Source organism: Vitis riparia, chromosome 17 (assembly GCF_004353265.1).
Source record: "Vitis riparia cultivar Riparia Gloire de Montpellier isolate 1030 chromosome 17, EGFV_Vit.rip_1.0, whole genome shotgun sequence".
Lineage (NCBI taxonomy): Eukaryota > Viridiplantae > Streptophyta > Magnoliopsida > Vitales > Vitaceae > Vitis > Vitis riparia.
In genome coordinates, this window is record NC_048447.1 from 20,008,891 (window position 1) to 20,033,509 (window position 24,619).

Genomic DNA, 24,619 nt, shown 5'->3' on the forward strand with positions numbered 1-24,619 from the left:
GCCCTGCAAAAAAGGGTGATCCTGATTTTGGCCCAAAATTGGACTGGGCAGACTTGGGCCATTTGGGCTCTTAATGTACAGCAACACAGTCGAATTAACAAATGAATTAAGACCTATTGACGAAAGGTTTAGTGTGAATACACTAAGCTACCATTCGTTTCAAATTTTATAGATTAATACCCCATAAATGTATTTTATGTATAAATTTTATTTTTTGGAGAATATATTTGGTTTTTGGAGAATTTTTAAATATTCCCATTTAAAATAATTTTTAACCTAAAATTTTATAAATAGAATAAATTTATAAGGGTATTAATGACGAAGTTTGAAATCGATTGAATATATTTCCACCAAATCTGATATGCCTCAATATATTTAATCCTAAATTTTAGGATACAATTTCAACGGTGGAGATTACATCTCGGGACACCCTAAAATTTTCTAATCATTTTTCCTCTACGTGTGCTTTTTACAGGACAGGTCTCATCGTGATTTTTCTTTAGATCATAGCATCAAGCGACACTTGTCACCGCCCACGGTAGCTGAACACGTGGCTTGTGGTATATACACTAATAATTAATTAAATAAAAATCATATATTATAAAGTAATGAACCGTGTCGGCCCATTTGTCTGGACGGTGCTAAACCTAGTTCGACACGTCCAAGGCAGAATCAGATCCTGCAAGCTCCCCCCATCCTTCCTCGCCACCTGCCTTCTCATGATTTTCTATAAAGACTAAAGACAACCCTTCGCCATCAACCCTCTTCGTAAACATCCCAAACCCTTCTTTTCTCATTCACTCATCTTCAAAATTCTCTCTCTTCTTTTTTTTCTTTCTTGAAGAATGGGCCGTCTCTGGACTTTGGCCACTCATCTTCACTCACTAGCTGGGTAATCTCAATATAATATTAATTTGATTCTCATTTGCAATATGGGTTTTTTTTTTCCTCTTAATTTGATATATTTTTCATTTTTTCAATGATATATGCAGGCCTGTGACAATGTTGCTGTACCCCTTGTAAGGAACTCATATATATGGGCAATTTTTATAATTTTTTTTTGTCATATTTTATTTATTTATTTATTTGTATATTGAGTGAAAATATGGTGGTGGTTGTTGTTGTAGATATGCATCAGTAATGGCAATAGAGAGCACAACAAAAGTGGATGATGAGCAGTGGCTGGCCTACTGGATCTTATACTCATTTCTCACCCTCATGGAGATGCTTCTCCAACCCATTTTAAAATGGTATTTATATATATATATATATATAGAGAGAGAGAGAGAGAGAGCTAAATTCCATCAACAACTATTTGTAGCCTCTTCCTTCTGTGGTTTTAAAATATTTTTTCTTTTCTTCTTCTTCTTCTTCTTCTTTGTGATTGTAGGATACCCATATGGTATGATGTGAAGCTGGTGTTTGTGGCATGGCTGGTCCTCCCGCAGTTCAGAGGAGCAGCCTTCATATATGAGAAGTTCGTGAGAGAGCAAATCTGGAAACATGGACGAGCAGGACGAGCAGAAGACAGGGCCTCCACCAGCCATCATCATGGCAGGGGCGATAACAAGTTTGTGCAGCTCGTTGGTCTTAAGAAGGTCACTCTCTTTATCTCATCACACCTTTTGAGGATTCACTTCCATTCTTTTCCCTTTTTGTTCAAAAATAAATAAATAAATAAGGAAGAAGTAGGTTATTTAACTACTAGTTTTTGGTATGTCGAGAAACAGACAGAATTTGAATATTAGAGATTACTTCAACTAAATTAAGATCTTATCAAGTTGAAGAACCAATTTTTTAAAAAAAGTTTAAGCTTTTTTTATTTTATTTTGATTCATGCATATCATACTCTAAACTGGGGCAACAACTATGTATGATTGAGATTTGGGACCAGTTTTAATGGAGATTAGGGATTGTGTTGATGTGCAGGGACAGCATGAAGCTTATTGAAAAGGCAAAAGACAATTATGGGTTTGCGTAGATCTTGTCTCCCTCCCATGTACAAAGACTGTAACTTTTCCAAATTCCAAGCCCAGTGGATGTGTGGTTGAAATTTGAATCACTTTGTAACAGTGGGTTTCTTCTTCTGGTTAGAAGCCCACCTAACCCTCTTAATCATATATTTCTAAATCAATTTCACTTTACTTTCATGCGAAGCAAGCTTGTGGAATGAGTTTTTCAAACTTTCTTCCTTTCTTTTTTGTTGCATTGAAAGGATATTTGTTTGCTTTTTTTAAGCCGGATTTGGGAGAGCTTTTCAAGAAGATGAAAGGCAAACGGAACTTGTGGGTTATGGCTTTCTTTTTCCTTTTTTAATTATTATTTTTATTTTTAATGATATTGGTAATTATCCATTTTTATATTTATAAAAAAATAAATTAAAATAAGCAAACTGAAAGTTAGATTTTCAAGTCAAAGCAAATAAATATTTGAAAATCTAATAAGCATTAATCAATTTGGTTGGAAACTTTAAGGTTCATTTAAGTTTCTAGTGGAGGGGAAGTTCCAAGAGCATTATAGCTCACCAACTCTTTCAAACTGGCTTTATTTTTGTCGGACTCTTCTTTGCTTTTATCGATCAGTATACGAATAATGGTTTGCTATTGCGTGTTGAGATGTCAAGGCCAAAAAGCTCGATGAAAGAAGCATGTAGCTTTCATCAGAATTACCATCTAGATTTAGGTGAGAAAATAAACGCTTGCTTGTCCACAATTTGATTTTCATTTATAACGGTGAAAACTCTCCTTCCTTTTTCGATTGCGTTCATGTTTTTGTTTTTCTTAAAACAAAATTTTAAATTATAAAAGGATTAAAAATATATAAACGGTCCATGCGATGAGATCGGGTGGGAAACATGACTTCCAATATCCTTTACTTAATACAATAAGACTGATCCAAATTAAACAATTCAATAAATTAAAGTATAAAAAATAGCGATAGAATGTGATTAATAATAAAAAACAAAAATATTAAAAAGTAACAAAATATAAAATATTATGACGAGACATGAAAAAAGTTGTTAAAAGTACAAAAGATGTATGATTGAAGAGTAATATATATGATTGGGATATGAAAAGTATAATTAAAATATTAAAATATAAAAAAAATGTAATTAAATAAAGGATATGACTATCATATATAAAAAATGTAATAAGGATACGAAGAATATCATCAAAACACTCAAAAGGAGAATCGGAGTTCAAAGAATCTAATCAAATAATAAAATATATAACTTAGGTATAAAAAAAATATAATTAAAATATTAAAGTAACAAAAAATGTGATTAAGGTATAAAGGATATGACTATGGTATATATGAAAAATGTAATAAGAATACGAAGAAGGTAAAGAATAAAATATATGACAAAATTTTATTTTATTTTGCTAACTTATATTAATGTTTTATATTCAGGATAGATTATTATTTGTGCATTGTTTCTTATACTTTGTAAATAATTTTAAAAGTTCTTCCAAAAACCGAACAATCCACAAAAATTTTCATTATCATTCATATACAAGAGAAGCAATGTAATCAACTGGTATAATTATTTTCCTAAAAAAAATGTTTGTAAATGACAACCTCAAACCCATTTATAATCAATCAGACATTCATAATTTAGATAATAATATTAATTGATTAATTAATTAATCTGCTAATAACATTAATAATAATAATTTAAAATCTTTTATGCCATGTTGAATTATCCAACCAAATCCATTCTTGAAAAGCTTCACGCTCAACTTCTATAATACAACATATAGCAGGGATGTGAATGGTACTAATTGGTAGTGGTTCCAAAAGGCCATAAGCACTTGTATTATGCTTGCATCCATTTCTTCCAATCACAAATGACTGAGGGCATGAACTTAAAGCACTTCCACTACATGCATAGTTTGGTAGGCAAAAAAGCACTTAAATCTTGAGCTTATTAAACTAAGATATCACATGGTACTTGATGGCCCTTTCTTTTGGATGAAATTTCATACACTCCCGAAGGCCAACACATTTCAGTTTAATAATGCAACTTTCATACTCCATTTCTGCCTAGTGCCCACTTGTTAATAATGAAATAGCCACTTGTTAATAATTATGAAATTGATTATAAAAAAAAGGAAAAAAAAAAAGCACTTAAATATGAGAACATATAAGTAAAAGAGTGTTTTAAAATATAAAAAGATGAAAAGCAATTTCTAAGAATATGTAAACAGGAGTTGCTTTTGGTTTCCAAATATTAACCCAATGGTGGATCTCATATTTTTCAATATTCTTATTTATTTAATTTTTGGGTTTATCAATAAAATAAAAGAAGCAAAAGTAAATGGTTTTGTTAGAAATTCGTTAAAAATTTATATATTTTAAAATTATTTAATTTTTATATAACAAAGGATAATATGTTAAATAAATTAGAAAAAAATATAAAAATAATTTATTAATTTTGAATATATTTTTATTTTATTTTTTTGTATTTTCTTTCTTTCCATTTTTCTTCTCTATTTTCTTTTCCTCATATTTTTCCTCAAATTTTTTTAAAACCAAACATAAATTTAATCATTCTTGCGATTAAATTTTATGCTTAAGAAATGCATTTCACAACATATTTGTTAAAATAAAGATTAATTAAATAAAAATACAAAAAAATATGGATGGTCATACTTATTCAAAACATGATCAATATATCAATATATATAAATATAAAAAGCATAGATTGAGGTGAAATGGGATATTTTCAAGGTATATGTGCCCATGTTCTCACTGATTATCTTCCTTTTTCTCATTGTGAAGGATCTCTTATGAAGGGAATGAGAAAATCTTCCTTTAGCCAAAGGACATATATGCCATGCCCTATTGCTTTTAGTCTTTTAGGTACAAGTGAAAATCTCAATAATACATGGTTCTTTTAGGGGAGTAAAGGATGAAGGTGTGCTTGGACTTAGGAGGATGGCCAACCATTCCCAAATATCTGTTAAAGCAATACCAATAATGCTTGATTAGCTCACTATTAATCCATTTTTAAGACTAATCACCCCATTACATGCAAGACACTTGGTCATTTCACTACCTAACAAAGCTTTTGGAGGACCCCCCAAAAAAAAATATAACTACCAAATTTGGAGTCATTTTCAGTGAGACTTTTTTGGGCATTGAAAAATGTTGGATGAATATTTTTTAAGCCAATTTGGAAGATCATAATTGGGTATGACATCATTTTACATTTACTATTGTTATTATTTTCTTTGAAGATGAACCTTGTTATTTGTCTTTTCTATCATCAATTCGATCCAAACAAAACATTAGGTACTAAAAATAAAAGAAATATTTTTCATTTATACAATTGGAAAAAAAAAATTCACTTAAACTTGTTGACATTGAAATGATTTTAATCAGTTTATCTTATTATTTTTTCTCAATCAAAGACCCATCATATACAATCTCACTAATTAAATTCAAAAATTGTATGTGTATAACCTTAATTAATTCTTAATTGTGTAATTAGTTTTCTTCACTCTTGCCTTGTATTGAGAGGAGTCTAATCTGAGAATATGACAAGAAGCCCACTACTCTGAACTATTGTGGATCTCTTTTAACCACCTTCTCCTTTTGCTTCCACCGACCATGTGCCTTCTACTGGTTGCATTATGTGGGGAAAAAGCTAAGTAATTCTTTTTGACAAAACCCCACTTCCAGTGTGAACACCTCAGAGAGAAAAAAAGAAAGGGAGGGGGAGGGGGGAAATACAAATGCTTTCTAAGTGGAATAAGAAGTGTAAGCTTCAAGATATGCAGAAAAATAAGCCATGCTGCACAAACACCATTAAAGGTTCATGCTGCTCTTTCCTAAAAAGATTCTTGTATCAGCAGTTAGCCAATCAAATGAAGTAAACATCCCTTGTATCATTCAGTCACCCTAATGATCTTAATCATAAGATATACTTATTGTATGTGCTTGATTAATCTTGGGGATTATTTTTTACTGTTTTAGCTATAAATATTACCATGGACACATGACATCTTACTTGGAAATCTTATATTTGACATCTTATTCCAAGTGTTGGGTTTTAATGATCGACTAACTTAATATATAAAACGTATTTTGAAGTTATAAGTGCAAAATTTTCTATTAAAAGTCTATAAAGTATCGTATCTATAAACCCATAAGATAGTCCATGTGTAAGTATATTTTAAAATTGTGATGGTTATGAATTGTGAATTTAAAGTAAACAATATCTATTCAATGATACAATATATTTGATAAAATTTGAAACTAAAAAATGTGACAGCCCACAATTGGAGTACCATATGGGGAATAAGATGGTATATAGAATTCATCATGGGGAGAATAGGATGGTATATGGTATTGGTATTTATGTGTAGCACAAATTGATCTTTTAGCTCCTTGGCTTGTATTATGAATCAGGCTGAATTGTACTTCAATTCAAAGTAGGTTAAAAAAAATGTTAAAACTTGTTGCCTAAATTTTAATTCTAGAAGTATGTTTGTTTCTGTGACCAATTAAAACCTCCAAGCAGTGGAAGACAGAGGTAACCCAAAAAAAAAAAAGTGCCCAATAAACACTAATCAATCTCCCATGGCTTTTCAAAAAGTTATCTTCCATACAAAGAAAAAGTAATAAAGCAGCATGTGAGGAATCCCCACAAATATAGCTCCTTTACTCTCCTATATAAATCTCTGCTACCATTGCTCTATGTTCAGCCAGATGGAAATTACCTCTAAGCTCTTTAGACTTGGTCTAAAGGTTTTGAAAATTTCCCTCTGAACTCCTCCCCCAAACCTGTCTTCAAATTTCTTACAGTGGATCAGTTCCCTCTAAACCCTAGCTAACCCTTACAATATCAGAATGGATGCTGCCACAATACGAAAGATTCAAGCCATGAACAGGTACAGAAACCATCAGCTTCTCAACAACCTCTTTTTTTATACTGTGACTGCTTTAATATGCAGTTTACTTTCTAGCCCTTTTTGGCTTCCCTCTCTGTCTTCTTCCATGAGGGTTTTTGTGTCTCTTCCAAAACTGGGTTCCCTCCTTTTCAGCTCCAAGTCTGTGTTTGTGATAGGGAGCCTGATAATCATCTTCCTTGTTGGAGATTCCAAGGCTTTGACATCAGAGTCTTCTCCGGCCAGTGAAGTGTACTATGATGAGTATGTGAGCGTGAGTAGAAACCTTTGGAGTCTCTCTGGCCATGAAGAGAAGGGGGAGATGAAGGGGGAGAAATTTTTTGAAGAGAAAGTGGAGAGGTATAAAAGTGGAGAGGGAGGAAAATGGAAAAAATGGGAGATGGAGAAAAAACCAAAGGTGAAGTTGGGTGGGGAAGAGAATCTCAGTTTGCCTGAATTAAACAAAAGGGCTGATGACTTCATTGCAAGGATCAACAGACAAAGGAGGCTTGAAGCTAAGTACTAGGCAGAGAGAGAGAGAGAGAGCCTGGTGATTGAAGAAATGAGGTGATTTGTGTGTAGTTTATAGTTGTACCGAGATCTAACAAAAACCCAAAAAAACAAATTTTCTCTTTGTATTTTCAATGGGCTTTGCAGACTTTTTTTCTCTTTATCTTTGTATTTCCATGAGCTCCCCAGAAAGAGATTGTATATGGTCATGTCATATGCCTTCAAATTCATATAATGAAGTGCTCATCCATGATTCTACCAAATAAATTTTCACTGAGCCAATGTGAGATTTTGGATGGATTCCAGAGAGATCGCTAATGGATTCCCACGCATGCCAATTTGAGGCTACTTTTCAACTAAGAAACCTCCTTTTACTACAATACAAAATAATATAATCCCACGTGAATATAATTTAATAAAAATTAAATTATATTAAATTAAATTTAAAAAACTAGGTCGTACCTTTCCTATAATTATGGAATTAATAAGGATAAAAATATTAAAAAATGACTAATATTGATGGTTGAATTTTACCAAAATTTTATGAGATACTAGAGATAGTGAACAAAAATTCAAAAAAAAAAATTCATAAGACTAAAATTAATCAAAACTCATATAAATATTAAAAAAAAATTCTAAAAAATAACAAAATAAATAATAATATGAATATTAAAGTTGTCTAATTGAATAAAAGAATAAGACAATAGTATTTATGTTTTTACCCAAAATTATTTATAATTTTATTTTCACTACTTATCTTGTATTTTAAAAATATTGTCCTGATTTATGAAATTTGAAAATAAAATAATCAAAATTTATTCATTTATTAATTTATAATATTTCAAATGAAATAATATATTAATTTTATGTGTATTAATAAATATTAATCAAATGTGGCTTGATGGTAAAGCCATGGGCTGTCTCATGAGAGGGCCAAGATCCACCCTTCATTCCATTTTTCAGGCCAAAGCCGAACCAGGCCAAGATCAAGCCTCTTGGTTTCGGTTGGACTGCCTCTGCCCATGTGTACCTTTGGGTTTGACTGAAAATTCAGTATTTTTTTTACAATATTTTTTTAAACTATTTAAAATTATTTTTAGAAATAAAATTTTATTGAAAACTGAAGTATAAAAAATAATTTTATCTACTTATTCTGAATGAAAGTAACGCAAAAGTTTTCAAAGTATCTATTATTTCTTGATTGTTTTTTGGAATATTTTACAAAACATAAATGTAATTTCAATCAAACTTGTTTCATTTATAAAAATATTATTTTTATAAAATTAGTTTCATAAAAAAATTTACACTCTTATAAATTTATTTTATTTATAAAATTTATTTTTTAGAGATATTTTAGTTAAAAAAAATTAAGTACATATGTTTAATAATTTTTTAAAAAAATAAATTATATTTATGAAATTCATCAATAAAAGCGTTAATTGTTGAAATTTAAAACAAATGGTACTTCAATGTATTTATATTAAATCTGAGGGGCCGAATGAAATTAATTTAAAATTATTTTCAATATTTAACTTTTAACCCAAATAGATCCTTCAACTTTTAGGCCAAGTCCACTCATCAGCCCTGTCGGTTGGTTTGTCCGATTCCAACCTTTGCAGTGGTTCAAAAAATCTCATACAATGCCTACTCTTTCAAGACTTCTTTTTGGGGCTTTGATGCTCATACAGGGCTTGGGCTAGCCCATGGGTCTCAATCCCCGCCCAGAAGGGATGAAGCTGGGCTTGGATCCTCAAGCCGGGCCTAATTTATCTCCCATACCCAACATGGAATGAGTCATGAGTCACGAGTCATGACCTTACATATTAACCAACTTAAATTATTCAAAATATATTTTAATTAAAAATATTACACATGAAAGTGATTAAAGATTAACATGTTTAATTACATCATTACCTCATTTCCTCTCGAATGAAAAAAGGGATTTCAACCAAAGATGACGCCACCATTTTTATCACATAACTATATATGATAAATAACAATTGAATATAATAAGTGATATTAATTCATTAAATACAAAAAATTATTGACATTAAATCATTATTTATCAATATAGAATTGGTGATAAAAGTGATTAATATTGACATTAATTTTAATTATTAAATAAAATAATAGAATTTAAAGTATTATCATTTTTAATACGAGTTAATTAGCTTTTAAAAAAAGGACATAAATATTTCTTATTTCTTATTTATTTTTTAAAACGTGGAGTAGAAGACGGGATTTGGGCATAGGACCGAGGATGAGGCTTAACGTGAGTGAAACACCATCTAAAGGAGACACAGCTTAACCGACAAATGGCATAATCAGGTTGGGATGCTTGACTACGTGTCAGCTTCTTTCCATGCAGAGGTCCCACCCACTGCGTTCAACTTTTGGCCCTTTCCCTTGATATATACGCACAAAAACCCAAAAATATAATATAAAAAATAAAAATACTAGGATGGTCTGCTTAAATCTTCATCGGCGTCTCTAAGCTGTAAGAAAAGCCATGGATATAATACACAGCTTCCTGAACCTAGTGGCGCCACCCTTTACCTTTGTCGCTCTCTTCCTCTTGTTACCACCATTTCACTTCTTTAAGTTCTTCCTCTCCACCTTCTGGTCTATACTAAGTGAAAACGTCACCGGAAAGGTTGTCATCGTCACCGGCGCTTCCTCCGGCATCGGGGAGGTAATCAATCTACCACTCAAAAACCTTCCCTGAATCGTATTTTCTTTTCTGCCCCTGAGAGTTTTTTTTTTTTTCTTTCTTTCTTTCTTTCCTTAATTTGTGTGTGTGTATAGCATGTGGCGTATGAATACGCAAAGAGAGGAGCTTGCTTAGTTCTTGCTTCAACAAGGGAAAACAGGCTCCAAGAAGTGGGTGGTAGAGCGCGTGCGCTGGGCGCCCCTGATGTCCGTGTGGTTCCTGCCGATGTTTCAAAGCTGGAGGACTGTAAGCGGATTGTTGATGAAGCTGCTAATCACTTTGGGCGAGGTAAGATCCAGTCTTCGGACGCTTTGAGGTTAATTCTGGAAAATCGCTTTTAATTCCTAGATTTTCACTTGCTATTTCCTTTGGGTATGAGGTGCAGTGGATCATCTAGTTAATAACGCTGGGATCCAGTCAGCCAGCACCCTTGAAGAAGCCACAGATATCACTAATTTCAGACCAGTTATGGTAATCCATAATCAACTCTCTCTCTCTCTCTCTTTTTTTACTTAATTCTAAATATAATCTTATATTTTTTTATTTAATTCTAAATAGAATCTTAATACTTAATAGTGTTAAATATTAGGTTGTTTATTTTTATAGTATTTTATTTTTATTAAATATTAAAAAATAAAAAAAATAGTATTTTATTTTTTCTATTTAGAAAAAGTTACATATTTTAGTTTTTTTTATTTAGTAAAAAGTTTATAATAAGTCATGAAAAAATAGAAAATTAAACAACCTAAATTTTAAAACTAAATTACTTTCAGTAAAAACCTAAAAAACAAACACCACCGTAATCGACTTAATTTAATCCTCCAAATTACTTCTTATTGCTGTGCTTTTGTCCTCAGGATGTGAACTTCTGGGGTTCAGTTTACACCACCCGTTTTGCAATTCCACACCTCAGAAACAGCCACGGCAAGATCATTGGCATGGCTTCTTCTGCTGCATGGCTGCCAATGCCACGAATGAGCATCTACAATGTAAGCAATCTCTCTCCAACCAAATTTTGGTTATTTTCTCAATTGTCGGCAAGGACGAAAATATTTTCATCGAAATATTAGTATTAGACGAGTGCCGGATCAAAAATAAAAAATTTATACAATTTCATATTCATGATAAGTCACGAGAAAAAAATTCAAATAGACCATGCAGACTCCATCACGTGGTATCGATATCAGCATATTTCTATGATACTTACATTAATTTTCTAAAATATGCAATTTATGTTTCATTAATGTTTTATTATTTATTCACACAAATTTTAAGTTAGTTTTTGTGATTTGATTTTTGTAAAAAAAATAAATAAATAAGAATTTCCATCAAGAATAAAACTAATATTTCCACCATGGATGGTTAGAGATGAGTTCTTATAATACTAGGATGGATGCTGACTGCAGGCCAGCAAAGCAGGATTAATAAGCTTCTACGACACATTGAGGATTGAACTCGGGTCCGACATCGGAGGAATAACAGTTGTGACTCCTGGGTTTATAGAATCTGAAATGACTCAAGGAGAATTCCTAAAGAATGAAGACCAAATAGAAGTGGATCAAGACATGAGAGATGTAATCACTCTTCCGCCTAACCTTACTGCATTTGCATCTGCTTGCCCATGCATCAAACCTATTTGATACTAACTGAAAGATGATTTCTTTAATAGGCTCAAGTGAGCATAATCCCAGTTGGCAGGGCAGAAGCATGTGCCAAGGCAATTGTGAAGAGCGCTTGCAGGGGAGAGAGATACCTGACGGAGCCATCGTGGTTCAGGGTCACCTACTTGTGGAAGGTGTTGTGCCCTGAGGTGATCGAGTGGTGTTTCCGGTTGTTCTATCTTGCTAGGCCAGGGGAATCGGAAACACTCAGCAAGAAGATCCTGGACATCTCTGGGGCTCGTGGGTTTCTGTATCCAACCACAATCCAAACAACTGATGTCAAAGCAGATTAAGATGAAGCCCCAGGAATGAATGTGTCGTGTGTGATGCGTTACGTTTCATGTAGTTTGTAGAAAGTCTTGTGGTTATGTGTTTATAGTCGCCTGATAGTAAGAGATGGTGGTTGGTCTATATCAAATATTGTACATAATGGTAAGATGACGTCGAATAGAACTTGGAAATAAATAAATTAATTATTTAGGTAATTGAAAGGCTAAAGCTCTATCTTGAAAGTAACATAATGAGAATTTCAATTCGATTGCGACAATCCATAGAGAAATGTGTAAATTCACTAACAGTTTTCAGTCGATTCAGTGGAATAAGGGTTCGAATAGAAATGGAAGATTTTATGACATTCATGAAGATACACAGCTATCATAAATTCAGTTAATTTGGTAACTTAGTGGTACTTCAAATCAATCCTTAAGTCTACTCCAAATGGTCTTTCTGGAACCCGGACAAAAGCCCTTAGGCAGTTCCAAAAGATGCAAGTGGGGGAGCCAATTTGAACCACGTGTAACGAGCCTTGCATGCAAGGCTGCTACAGTGCCACCTTCCTTTCCTCATTGTAACTCGACCTTTCTCTCCCCCACTTTACTAGGGCTACCAGCTAAGCCATGAATTTCATTCACAAGGTCCTCAACATTGCGCTTCCTTCTATGGGCCTCATAACACTTCACTTCTTCCTACCTTCATTCCTGTCCTTCAATTCCCTTTTCTCTATCCTAAGATCCCTACTCAGCGAAGATGTGGCCGGAAAAGTGGTACTCGTCACTGGAGCATCTTCAGGCATTGGAGAGGTTCCCATCAAAACACTAGCATTCCCTAAATCACTAGGTTAATTTCAGTCTACCGTGATGTGATTTTGTGATTTTGTGATTTTGAAGCACTTGGCTTAGTAGTATGCGAGAAGAGGTGCTTGTTTAGTCCTTGTTGCCAGAAAGGAGAAGAGCATCCAAGAAGTTGCAGACAGGGCTCGTAGCTTGGGCTCCCCTGAGGTTTTAGTGATCCGTGCAGATGTTTCCAAGGTTGAAGTTTGCAACAGTTTTGTTGATGAAGCAGTGGAACACTTGGACGATGTGAGTGAAGTTTTTGTCTCTATTTATTCCCATCAGTTTTTTTCTTTTTCTTTTTTAGGTAAAGAAAAGTCATATATAGACCAAAGAGAATACACCAAAAACAGTGCCCTCAAAGTATATAGGAAGTATACAGTAAAATCCTAAAAGCTCAACCCAAAGGGTAGGGAAAGAAGCGAAAAATATCATTTGTCCTTACTTAAAGTCTAACCAATCAATGAAGGAGCTAACAAGAGAAATAGGGTTCATATCTACAAACACCCTAGACGAAGACCACAGATTACATACAAAATAATTTTTCAATCTTTAGATCAATAACTCCTTATTGTCAAAAGCTAAAATGTTCCTTTTCTTTTGCATTGTCCAAAATATACATAAAGGGGTTGCTTACCAAACCTTTTTATGAGCTTTACTCACAAACGACCCATGCCACTCAAGAAGAGTTTCCTTCACTGAAGAGGAAAGAATTCAAGACACACCAAAGAGGGAGAAAAGAAAATTCCAAAAAACCCGAATCTTTGCATAGTGAAGAAGAAGGTGATCAACCGTCTCTACTTCAGAGAGTCAAAGGAAACACCCATTTGCCAAAGTGCCCCCTCCTTTAAAGTTGGTCCAGAGTTAAGACTTTCCCCCAAGATGCCTCCCAAGCAAAGAAAGCCACCTTAGGTGGCGTGCTCAATCTCCAAATACTACCACAAGGGAACAAAGGAGAATCTCTGGGCTCCAAAATAGAATAGAGAGATTTGACCGAAAATGTCCCACACCTCGAAGTTGTCCAAATCACTTTATCATCCACATCCCTATGAACCCTAATTGTTTAAATCTTTTGCAGAAAATGCCCCACTAAATCTAACTCCCAGTCATTAAAGGCCCTAAAGAAAAGAGAGGTCCATCCACCCCCTTCACCTTCAAGGTTCCAGACATCCACCACCCAAGCTTCTTAGATGAAGAAAGGGTAAATAAGGAAGGGAATGACTCACATAGTGGCTCATCTCCACACCACTTGTCCATCCAGAATCTCACTCTCTACCCATTGCCTACTTGGAAGGCCAACCTGCTACTCAAAATATTTCACTCCTTCCTAATAGCTTTCTACAACCCCACACCAAACCTCTCACTCACCTTGCAGGAACGCCACCCCCCATCATCTTCACCATACTTTTGATTGATAACTTGCTTCCAAAGGGCCTCTCATTCATTGGCATACCGCTAACTCCACTTGCATAAGAGGGATATATTCATCAAAGAGAGATTTCTCACACCCGAACCACCTTTCCTTTTCTCCAAACAAACCGTTTATCACCTTACTGGCTGTGGTTTCTGAACAACAGCCCCACCACCCCAAAGAAAATTCCTATGAATCTTCTCCAATCTCAACCTTACTTGTCTTGGCATGCAAATGAGAGACATGAAATAGATTGGCATGCTAGATAGAGTGAGCCTCCATCAGTTCTTGGTCATCCTTTGTCTAGTTTGATGGTGTTTTTAACAGTAGATCATTTGGTGAATAATGCTGGGATTACTCCAGTCCGTATGTTCAAAGATTCCACCGATATCACTAATTTCGTACCAGTAATGGTAACCACATATCCAATTAAGAAGGTAAACTGAATATCAGCCATTCTGCTTTCAATTATCACTAACAGAATTTTGTGGTTGTGTCTTCTATAGGACATAAACTTCTGGGGATCAATTTGTAGTACTCATTCAGCAGTTCCACACCTAAGAAAAACCAAAGGGAAGATTAAAGTAATTGCTTCATCTGGTGGATGGTTAAGTGCACCAAGAATGAGCATCTATTGTGTAAGAAATTTCATCAGTATTTACCCATGTCTGCTACTTTCATGTTCAACATGGGATAGGTTTTTATAATTTTACAGCGTATCCCAACTTTTATAATCTCATCATATCTTTCAGGCAAGCAAAGCAGCAGTTTAGCTTATATGAGTCACTGAGGGTTGAATTTGAAACCAACATTGGAATAATGATTGTGACTCCAGGGTTGATTGAGTCAGAAATGACCCAAGGAAAATTCCTAAGGAAGGCCTAATGAAACTAGATCAAGATATCAGAGATGTAAGTTTCTGTTTCCATTCTAGCAGTGAGCAAATCTAACCTAGAGACCCTTTTGGGCAAAAAAAAAAAATACCCTTGCTTCCTGTAATTTCAGATGGATCACTGCTCAAACCAAATCTGGGGATCTATTTCCTGGGGAGGTTATTACACCAAAGAGACTTGTTATTAGAATACTAGAGAAGCGCTAGATCGTAATGTCCTAATGCACCTCAAGTCGTTCATAAAATTAATAGTAATCTCCTAAATATGAGCATCTTGTCTTTCTTCCTTTAATAGCACATAAATATATTCCTTAAGCAGGTCAAGATAAATAAAAAATAAAAAAACCTTCATCAAACCATGAACTTGCCAACTGAGTCATCATTACTCCGTAAAATATTAAGACATTCCTTTTCTTCATGTGTCAATTCAAGAAAAAGCATAAAAACATTTTTGTATTTGTAACAAAACATTTTTCTCCTAAGCATCCTACCATGCACAAATGACACCCCCACCATTATTTAAACTGACCAAAAGGTTCTATAGATTCATATGGAGCCAACTGGAGACTGCTAAAACATTTTACAAGCTTTAAGGAAGTGTAGGGTTCTAAATTACAAGGGCCTATCCAAAGTTGAAGGACAAGGAGAAGGTCAGAGAGAATCCTTACAAACTTCAGACGCTTGACAATTTTCTCATGTACCCGAGAAACAGGTGAAGGCTATAAATAGGTGAAAAGTCCAGTTTGACCAACACAACCTGGAGTTGAGAACTCTAGGCTGCCCTCTTCCTTTGTTTGGTATTATGTAGTAAGGAGGCTTAAGTTGTTCAAAGCTTAGAAGAAGCCTAAGTTAATCACAGAAAACTCACAGATTACATATTTAGGAAATGAATTTGACAGTCTAAAGGTCAGACAAGCCCATCATATATTAATTTATGCGAGACTTAGGTGGTATTTGTTTTTTTCTTAATTCTAAATAAAACTTTAATACTTAATAGTGTTAAATATTCGGTTTTTTGTTTTCGTAGTATTTTATTTCTATTAAGCATTAAAAAGTAAAGAAAAACCAACATGTTACTTTTTCTATTCAGTAAAAAGTTTATAATAAATCATGAAAAAGTAGAAAAACAAAAAATTTTAAATCTGAAAACAAATTACTTTTAGTAAAAAGTTAAAAAAATAAACACCCTTTAAGTATCATACCAATTCTAAGTCTACAAACTCAGATTCCTTTTGAAGCTCTTTTAAAGTTCTTCCAGTGCAAATCTTAGCCAAGAAATTACCTAATTGTTTACTAATATTATTCTTGGCAGGTTCAAATGAGCGTCATCCCTGTAGAGTCAGCAGAAAGGTGTGCAAATGCAATTGTAAACAGCCCTTGACGTGGGGAAAAATACCCAACAGAGCCATCATGGGTCAAGATAACACTTTACTGGAAAGCCTTTTGCCCTCAGATTGTAGAGTGGTGTAGCCACTTGCTATTAATCACTAAACCTGGGACTTCTGAGAGAGAAGCACCTAGCAAGAAGATATTGGACCTAACTGGAGCAAAGAAGTTCTTGTACCCACCTTCAATCCAATCTCCTGAGCTCAAAGTCGATCGAAGTGTCAAAGCTTAGGTCTTTTGATGTGTGTCAGTAGCTCTGGTTAATAAATGTCCTCTGCATTCTACATTTGGGGTGCATTCTCCATGTAGGGAGTGTTCAGCATGTGAAGGTCTCCCACGAAGGGAGTGTTCTATGAGTAGGGACTATTTTGCTGATAATGTTTACATATCATTGTGTGTGAAACAAGGAAGATTAACTAATACATTTGGAATGTGTTCCATACGGAAGGTGGATTCTTCTTATAGTGAGTGTTATATTAAAAGGCATTAATATGTCTCTCTATTGATATTTGGTTGATTCAAATTAGCAGAGTATAAGATATTGGCATGCGTGAGTGTGGAACAATAAACACCTATTAAAGAAAAAGGTGAGAAACAATAAACGTTCTGTTGTATATGTAGGGAGTGTTCTCGTATAGGGTGTTTCCTACATGTACGATGTGTTCTATATCAGATGTGTAAACATATTCTACAACAAGAGAGAAAAAGAGAGTGAAACGGTGTAAGGAGTTTTCTACATCAGCAGTATTGCCTTGTGTAAGTGTGAAATGATAAAAGATTACATAAAACGAAATTTATTAATATGAAAGAATAAGATCACATATTGGGAACAATTATTCAACTTCCTTATACTTATCCAAGGCATAGGCCCATAATCATGCCTTGTATCCAGTCTATCAGCAAATCATACAGAATCATGCTATGATCTTTACCAGAGGACAACTCTCGATGTTAAATTCTTTGGTATACAACAACACAGGGAATGTAGCATCTGAACTCAAGTTGAGTTTGAAAAATACCTGGTTAACAAATGAGGGTGTTGAGATTACTTTAGTAGATTGACAAAAAAAGGGCCTTTGATAGCGCTCCCTGGTTGGTGCAGCTATATTTAGTTGATGACAAGAAAATTGTCTTTTCTTCTCCTTGGCAATCTCATGGATGGTCTCCCCACTGATATCCGATTGATTCACATTTTCAGAGTAAACATTTTTTTTTTTTAATAGGTAAATTTTGCCCCCATTGCAACTTGAACCTGGAATCTCCCACAAATGCTCCCCATCTCTTTACTGTTTGAGCTAGGCCTCAAGGGCACATTTTCAGAGTAAACAATGTGTCTTGTTCTCCTCCATATGCCAACCAAACTGCATTAGGTGAACTGCTCCGAATTGATCTCAAAATTTGAATGAGTCTACCAATTGTTTTTGGACCTGAATTCCGACTAGAACCAATCAATAAATACTCCAAGAAAATTAAAGGAATGTCATGACATGCAAGCTCCCTTCAAAATTCACCCTCTCGTAGCAGTGTTTATATATGCAAAGAATCAACCGAGACAATAGCTTAAGCAACCAGGCAATCTAGTGAGCATTTTTCATCAAACAAGTTCAATGCCCTTGCAGCTTGTTTTCGGAACTGGGTTATGAACTATGCATCTCAAGAGTCATCCCAAAGAAAAATCCTGTTACTCAAATGCATGGATTGAGTTCATCAAGGGGATAGATCAATGGGCTCCAAGGGGGAATTCCGTGGTGCTTGAATAGAAGTGAAGGACTTCAGTCTTCTCAGAAGCAACCATGCATCAGATGCTGGACAGCCCTGCACCATCTCAAGGGCAATTGGAAGAGGAGAGGTTTCATTTATCTCTACAACCATTGTACCCTGGAACAAACATTTCATGTGATCAACAGACCATTACAGAATTTGCAGGAAAAGATCTCCATAATATGGCATTGATTCATAAACTTTTTAATGGATTTCATAAAAGGTCAAGCACAAGCACAAAACTAACAAGAACCAGAGCAGATTACCTCAAAATTCGCTAAGAAAATTTGGAACTGTTTCAGGGTGTCCTTCATGCCACTAACTATTTTCACGTCTGAAGAAGCAAGAGCAGCAGTGACCTCCTTAGGAGAATAACCTATTCCTTGCTGTGCAACCTGAAAAGTATATAATAAACAATAGAGCAACAAATTAGATTCTAACAAGTTGGTTCAACAAGTGGTGAAAATCAAACTTAACTTACATTGTGATCAATAAGGATCTCAGAGATGAGGCTACCATCATCAACATAAACCCGAAGATCAAATGTAGTCCTTTGCTTATATTGGAATCCCTTTACACCAGTCAAGAAGCACTACAGACATCCATTCACATTCAGAAGCATACAATAACACTAGAAGGATAAGTTTTACACAAAGCTAAATTCCATATTTGCACTACCAAGCATAGGACCACAGAAGCTAAACATTCAACCAAACTAGAAGTGGTTGATGAGGTGTTGATGATTACAACAACTGTACACCAAGGATTAGAGAAGATTTGTATATATATACATTCAACCAAGCTAGAAGTGCTTGATAATGATATTTGTACACCAAGGTCCTACATTTCAAAGAAAAGACCCATCTAAAACACAGTTGAACATCATAGTCCCGACTCAAAGTCCATTTAGATATAACTCAAACTTAACAAAGCCTTCTTCTCAACAACTTGCAGTCTGCTACATGAATTTAATTCCGTAGTTTTTTCAAATATTAAATGGAAAGAAATAAAATTTCTGGAAGTACATTTCAAATGTTAATTTAGTCAATAAAAGAAACTATCATTGGGAAAAACCTAGCTGAAGAAAGGTAAATAAAATTATAATAATAGAGAAGCTAACACAAAGTAAGCACTTTTGGTTTCTCTTATAAGTGGGTCCTAGCCTGTAAAGTAGTATTTTGAGCAGAAATAACTCTATAGTTAAAAATCACTAAACCAACTTGGTTCTTTAAAAATTTTATATATAAAAGCTATAGGATATAAAACATTTATCATAATCTTGGTGTAACTGACTCAGCAAAAGTTGGCCTTTTGGGTTTTCTTCTCATTGAGTGTCAATATATTAAAAGTGAGGTATTTTAGGTTTCCTTGTAAATATTTCATAAACTAAAGTTAGTTTTCATGCCCACAGATATATAGTGTGCATGAACCCAAACATATATAATTCTGATAACCAAGAACAAATGAAAACATCTTTAAACATTATCAAAAAACATATTTTAGTCAGTAACCATGAAATCATATATGCTCCTTTAAACTTTGTAGACATTGGAATTTATCAGCATATAGAATATTATAGAAAAGAACACCAATATAGGGGTGAACTCAGTACAAGGGAAAAAATATTACATAATTCATGTAGCCAGCCCCTGATTATTAGGGTGGGACATTGTTGTATTGTTTTTTGTGTTGATTTGATTTGAGTTATATTATGTTTGAGATGTCAATGAATTTAATATAGAATATTATAGAAAAGAATTTAAAAGAGAACAAACACAAAGAGGTTAACTGATCCAACCAAGAAAGCAAAAGAATATAGATACCTTAATTTTTCCCTGAACAAAAGGTGCTTTCTCCTTCCTTCCAGCCCACTTGGCCGACAAACTAGCTAAGTAAGTGAAAGGGATCTCTCTCTCTCCATTTAGTATCAGTGGGTGGTCAGCCTCATCAACCATAGGGATCTCCTCCACATCAGAAACAGCATTATGGGATGAGTTAGGTACATCATTTTCCCCAGTTATGGGAACAGCAACCATATGGACCTCATCAGCATCTGAAACAGCATTAGAGGACAGGTTAGGCACAGCATTGTCCCTGCAAACAGGAACGGTATGCTCTTCCCTCATCCTTTCACCAGTATCATTGCTGACTGCCGCTGAAGCAATGGAATCAGTAACCATATCGACCTCTTCAACAACCATAACATTGTTAGATGATGGATTAGGCACGGCATTTTCCCTCCTAACAGCAACATTGAACTCTTCTGTAGACCTTTCATTGACACCAATGCCAGGAGCAACTGAAGTAGCACCTTCAGTAATGGATACAAGCAGGGGAAAAAGAAAATTTAGAAATCACTATTAGGAACATAAAGTCACAAATTTGTCACTTTTCTTAAGTTTCTTTATATTTGCTAATAACGCACAGCACATACTATTCGTAGTTTGACAACTACAGATACTTACAGGCTATCGCACAGGAAAATAATATGTTGGAATGCAAAAATTGAATAAAACAACTCCCCACAAATATTGTTTCTATTTCCAAAAAACTAGATTATAACTTCAACTTCCCAAATGCAGAAAGCTACCAGAAAACCTATCCGATATCCTTCATCATAGACTTATACTTGGAACTTCTACCATCTCAAGAATGAACTCACTCAGAATTCCGTCTTTTCTTGTAGTTCCACGCATCCATCTGATTTTCTATAGTACCAACAACTATGTATCTTAAATTAGCACAAGTTGATACAGATGAGAAATGCTTAAAAGACTAAAATCCAAGAGTCCACAATGCCTTCATCTACCAATACCAAATTACAATAAGTGAATCATGTTGTGAAACTGCTACTTAGTAAACATATTCAAAACTGTTTCTATAATTTATAATGTTTACTTAATAATTAATCTAACCTACATGCTCTTGCATGGCATCTCAAGAAGAATGGATGAGGGCAGCTAGGCAGCAACTGCAATACAGACTCCCATACAAACCAATAGGCCGTGGAGGCAGTCAGAGACACCATGAATACCATTCCTAGAGGTTGTCATCCACTTCCATTGATGTCAACATAGATTATATAAATAATGCTCCACTGTAGGAACTTGGTTTGCTCTTTCCCCCTATAAACAATTCCATCATTCTCAATTTTATTATGACTGACCACAACAAAAGGTTAAAGTTCACTTGTTCACAGAGCACAGTTCAATTATACAGAAACTTAGCCGATTAGTATCAATGAAGCCTGAACCGTATAATATCAGTTTATAAGCCCCAAAACAAGCAACATACCATGATCATGCGCCTGAAATGGAGTAGCACCTTGGGATGTGGAACTATTTGTGCGCCCAAAAACACCAACACCACTTGACGGCCATGCTGCAAGAGTAGCTCTAGTTGCTAAAGGAGGAACGACACCATTCTTTGTTCTGAAAAATGCAATGCAATAGAAATTTAATTATATTCCTACACATTCATTATAAAATAACAGGTTATTTTTATTGAGATGAGATAATACAACATGAAGAGAATTTCATTGAGAATTTTCAACAAAATGGTTACATAATTGGAATTTAACAAATACCTTTTCCCTCTAGGTGGTTTATTTACTTCATGAACCAGCCTTTGTCGTGCTGCTTCCAACTCCTCAACCGATCCTCCTAGAATCTCAAAAACCTCAGGCACCAACATGAAAAGTCCATGTCGTATATTTACATTACAGATGGCAATCTACAAGACAAAAGGATGATTTCTCAAAGTCAGGAAATGAATAACTCCTACTTTGCAAGGAAAATAGACAAAATCTTTCTTTCTGATACATACTAAAAATTTTCCAAGCAATGGACAAGAAATTGGGCAACAACTAAATGGACTACCCCTCACCGAAGGTCAACTTGATTCAAGTCAATACATATACATCAAGGCTACTACCATTTTGAGGCTTCTTATTATGTACTATAAATGTGAGGATGTATGCATTACAAACATGGACACACCATTTTAGGCACTGACATGTGACATCCACATGGCAGTTTTTTTTCTTCTGAGGTTTCACTGTAAATCCATGTCAAACACCATCATGTATGCCAATACTTTTGCTAGGTTGGCTAACATTTTGCAGCACTAAAAATTTTTAAAATTAATCTTCCCTTTGTCAGAGTGCTAAAACATACAAATATTATTTTGCCATTATTCTTTCATCAAGCCAACCTTTTAGAGTAGGAGTAGAAGATCTGCAAGCAAGGATTCATCACATGTCTGTTCTAAACCAAATCCTTTGCAAGTGCATCATCTCTACAGATGTTTTATTAGAAGACAGCCCAAGGGATATCCAGATGGGAACTTATCTAGCACTATCAGTCAGAAGGAAACTCATGATCGAAACAATTGACAGTCACAAGTGAAAGAAACCTTCAATCCAGCAGGAGCCAAAACTTCAAGATCTTTGATAGGTCTGTACTCCATGCCAAACACACGCTGAACACCATCGGTCATGGACAATTTGAGGCACCTTTTAATACCAGAAGCTGCATTTTGATACCTGCCTCGAAGAGGAGCACTGATATTAACTATCTCATCTACCTGGAAAAGCAGCTATTTAAAGTGAGAAAAACCTCAAAAATGTCCTCATCACCAATTCAAGTATCATACAGAATAACTAGGTCATATTGAAATAGATAACCTGCATGACAAACTCTAAAGTCTAAAAATTTCACAAACAATGTAATATATTTGTTTGTTTTCTTTCTCCTGCAGTAATCCTAAAAAAATTCTTGTTCTATTTCAATAAATAACAATTTCAGCTCAAAAAATGACAATGACAATAATAGCAAACAAAATCAGCAGGAGCAGGAAAACAATTTTACCACGACCACCATTAGTGGGATTACAAGCTAATTAAGGAGACCAAAATAAGAATGTAGATTAGAATTAGAAATAAATTTATTGGATACAAATTATTCTCTTTGAATTTGAATGGATTAACTGCAGGGTAGGATTAGGTTTTAGAAATTGAATATTAAGCAGTGGCTTCCGTCAGTCCCTGAATCAGATTATCAGTTTTCTCTTAATTTTCTTATTCTTTCATCGATCTTGGATGAACTTCCATGAATCAACAGAAAAATGCAGCAAGTATGAACCTCAATTCGAATATTTATACGCAAAAAGATGACTCAACTTTGAATAAAAATGCAATGAAGCCACCAATTAAATCAAAACAAATCACGAATGCGTGAGACAACACATACCTGCAACACAAATGGCCCTGCGAGATCAACAAGATGCATCGAATCAACATTTTGGGGAAGAACACCAGCACCAGAGTAATTCATGTCAGAACACAGAAACTGCTCGAAACAGAGCTTCGCTTTTCCAGCCACATCCAAACTCGCAAAGCCAGGAACAGAAATTTCGAGACCGCGAATGCAAGAATCCAACCATTCTCTCCGCAAACACAGCCCAAGCCCCCGAAGAAAGTCGCCGATCGGATTGGAGCTTTCGCCGGAGATAGAGCCGGAACTAGGCCGCTCGAAGGACGACGACTGGAAGGACTGGCCGGAAGTTTGCGCAGGTGGAGGAGACGGTGTCGAGAAATTTTCGGAGACGTCGACGAAATCATCATCGGAGATGTCAACTGGGAGAGGCTCAGCGGTGTTAGGGTTAGCAGAGACTGGAGTAACAGCTTCGTGACTCGCAGCAGGTGCTTGCTGCTGTTCTTCTTCTTCTTCTTCATCTGAAGAAGAGATTAACCTGAGACGCCTTCTGAGCATTTGCATTTTTTTTCCTTTTCCTTTTTCTCAGGAGCGTTGGGATTTTCCCTCCAGTTGTCTCAATATCTGTTTTGAAGTTTGGACGAGGGAAGCTCGCGCCCCACTAGATCATCACCAGCTCGGCTCGTGATGGTTCCGTCTTTTGGGCCCCATGACATGGTTCTTGGGCCAATATTTGTAACTGGACCCATGAAATGATCCCATTTTTTCTCTGATTTTATTTTTTCTTATCATCTTCCCCAAAAAATTTCAAAGAACCAACAAAGGATAAAGTGTCTAAAGAACTTCCACATAATGTCACTGATGATGAACAATAACCAAAAGCTCGGAATGTGCTTTTCCAAAAATGCTAACCAACATCTATTGGAATGCATATTTTAATAAAGAAGACAACACAAAAGGATACCAGGGAATATTCTCCCCCATCTCTCCATGCTCATTGCCCAACAGAGTGCTCCTTTTTAGAAGGCAAAATGGTTATATGCCAAGTGCCTCCATGAGGCGTCAAGCATAGA

General features: G+C 34.9%; 3 protein-coding genes and 1 pseudogene across 4 annotated transcripts; 3 read left to right on the forward strand and 1 right to left on the reverse strand.

The window, feature by feature from the left end:
* The first annotated feature begins 676 nt into the window (after positions 1 to 676).
* On the forward strand, positions 677 to 2,156 carry LOC117904258 (HVA22-like protein e). The gene is made up of 5 exons (XM_034816779.1): positions 677 to 892; positions 993 to 1,019; positions 1,128 to 1,250; positions 1,391 to 1,598; positions 1,930 to 2,156. Exons 1-5 carry the CDS (start codon positions 846 to 848, stop codon positions 1,948 to 1,950), a joined length of 426 nt encoding a protein of 141 aa, XP_034672670.1. The 5' UTR covers positions 677 to 845; the 3' UTR covers positions 1,951 to 2,156.
* A 7,698-nt stretch (positions 2,157 to 9,854) lies between these two features.
* On the forward strand, positions 9,855 to 12,259 carry LOC117904274 (11-beta-hydroxysteroid dehydrogenase 1A-like). The gene is made up of 6 exons (XM_034816795.1): positions 9,855 to 10,095; positions 10,209 to 10,401; positions 10,499 to 10,584; positions 10,971 to 11,102; positions 11,520 to 11,687; positions 11,783 to 12,259. The coding sequence occupies exons 1-6, from the start codon at positions 9,913 to 9,915 to the stop codon at positions 12,065 to 12,067; spliced, it is 1,047 nt and encodes a 348-aa protein (XP_034672686.1). The 5' UTR covers positions 9,855 to 9,912; the 3' UTR covers positions 12,068 to 12,259.
* Positions 12,260 to 12,649: 390 nt separating this feature from the next.
* Positions 12,650 to 17,080, forward strand: LOC117904216 (annotated as a pseudogene).
* On the reverse strand, positions 14,792 to 24,179 carry LOC117904265 (recQ-mediated genome instability protein 1). 2 transcript variants are annotated; one of them, XR_004649566.1, is made up of 9 exons: positions 23,583 to 24,179; positions 22,747 to 22,917; positions 21,920 to 22,065; positions 21,628 to 21,764; positions 20,157 to 20,644; positions 18,815 to 18,925; positions 18,600 to 18,728; positions 17,592 to 18,450; positions 14,792 to 14,851 (listed from the first exon to the last, which is right to left on the reverse strand). XR_004649566.1 is itself a non-coding variant. In XM_034816788.1 (8 exons), the coding sequence occupies exons 1-8, from the start codon at positions 24,108 to 24,110 to the stop codon at positions 18,280 to 18,282; spliced, it is 1,881 nt and encodes a 626-aa protein (XP_034672679.1). In that variant the 5' UTR covers positions 24,111 to 24,179; the 3' UTR covers positions 17,351 to 18,279. The 2 variants fall into 2 exon arrangements, 1 of the variants encoding a protein (XP_034672679.1); XM_034816788.1 differs by lacking the exon at positions 14,792 to 14,851 and having other exon boundaries at positions 17,351 to 18,450.
* Positions 24,180 to 24,619: the final 440 nt, after the last annotated feature.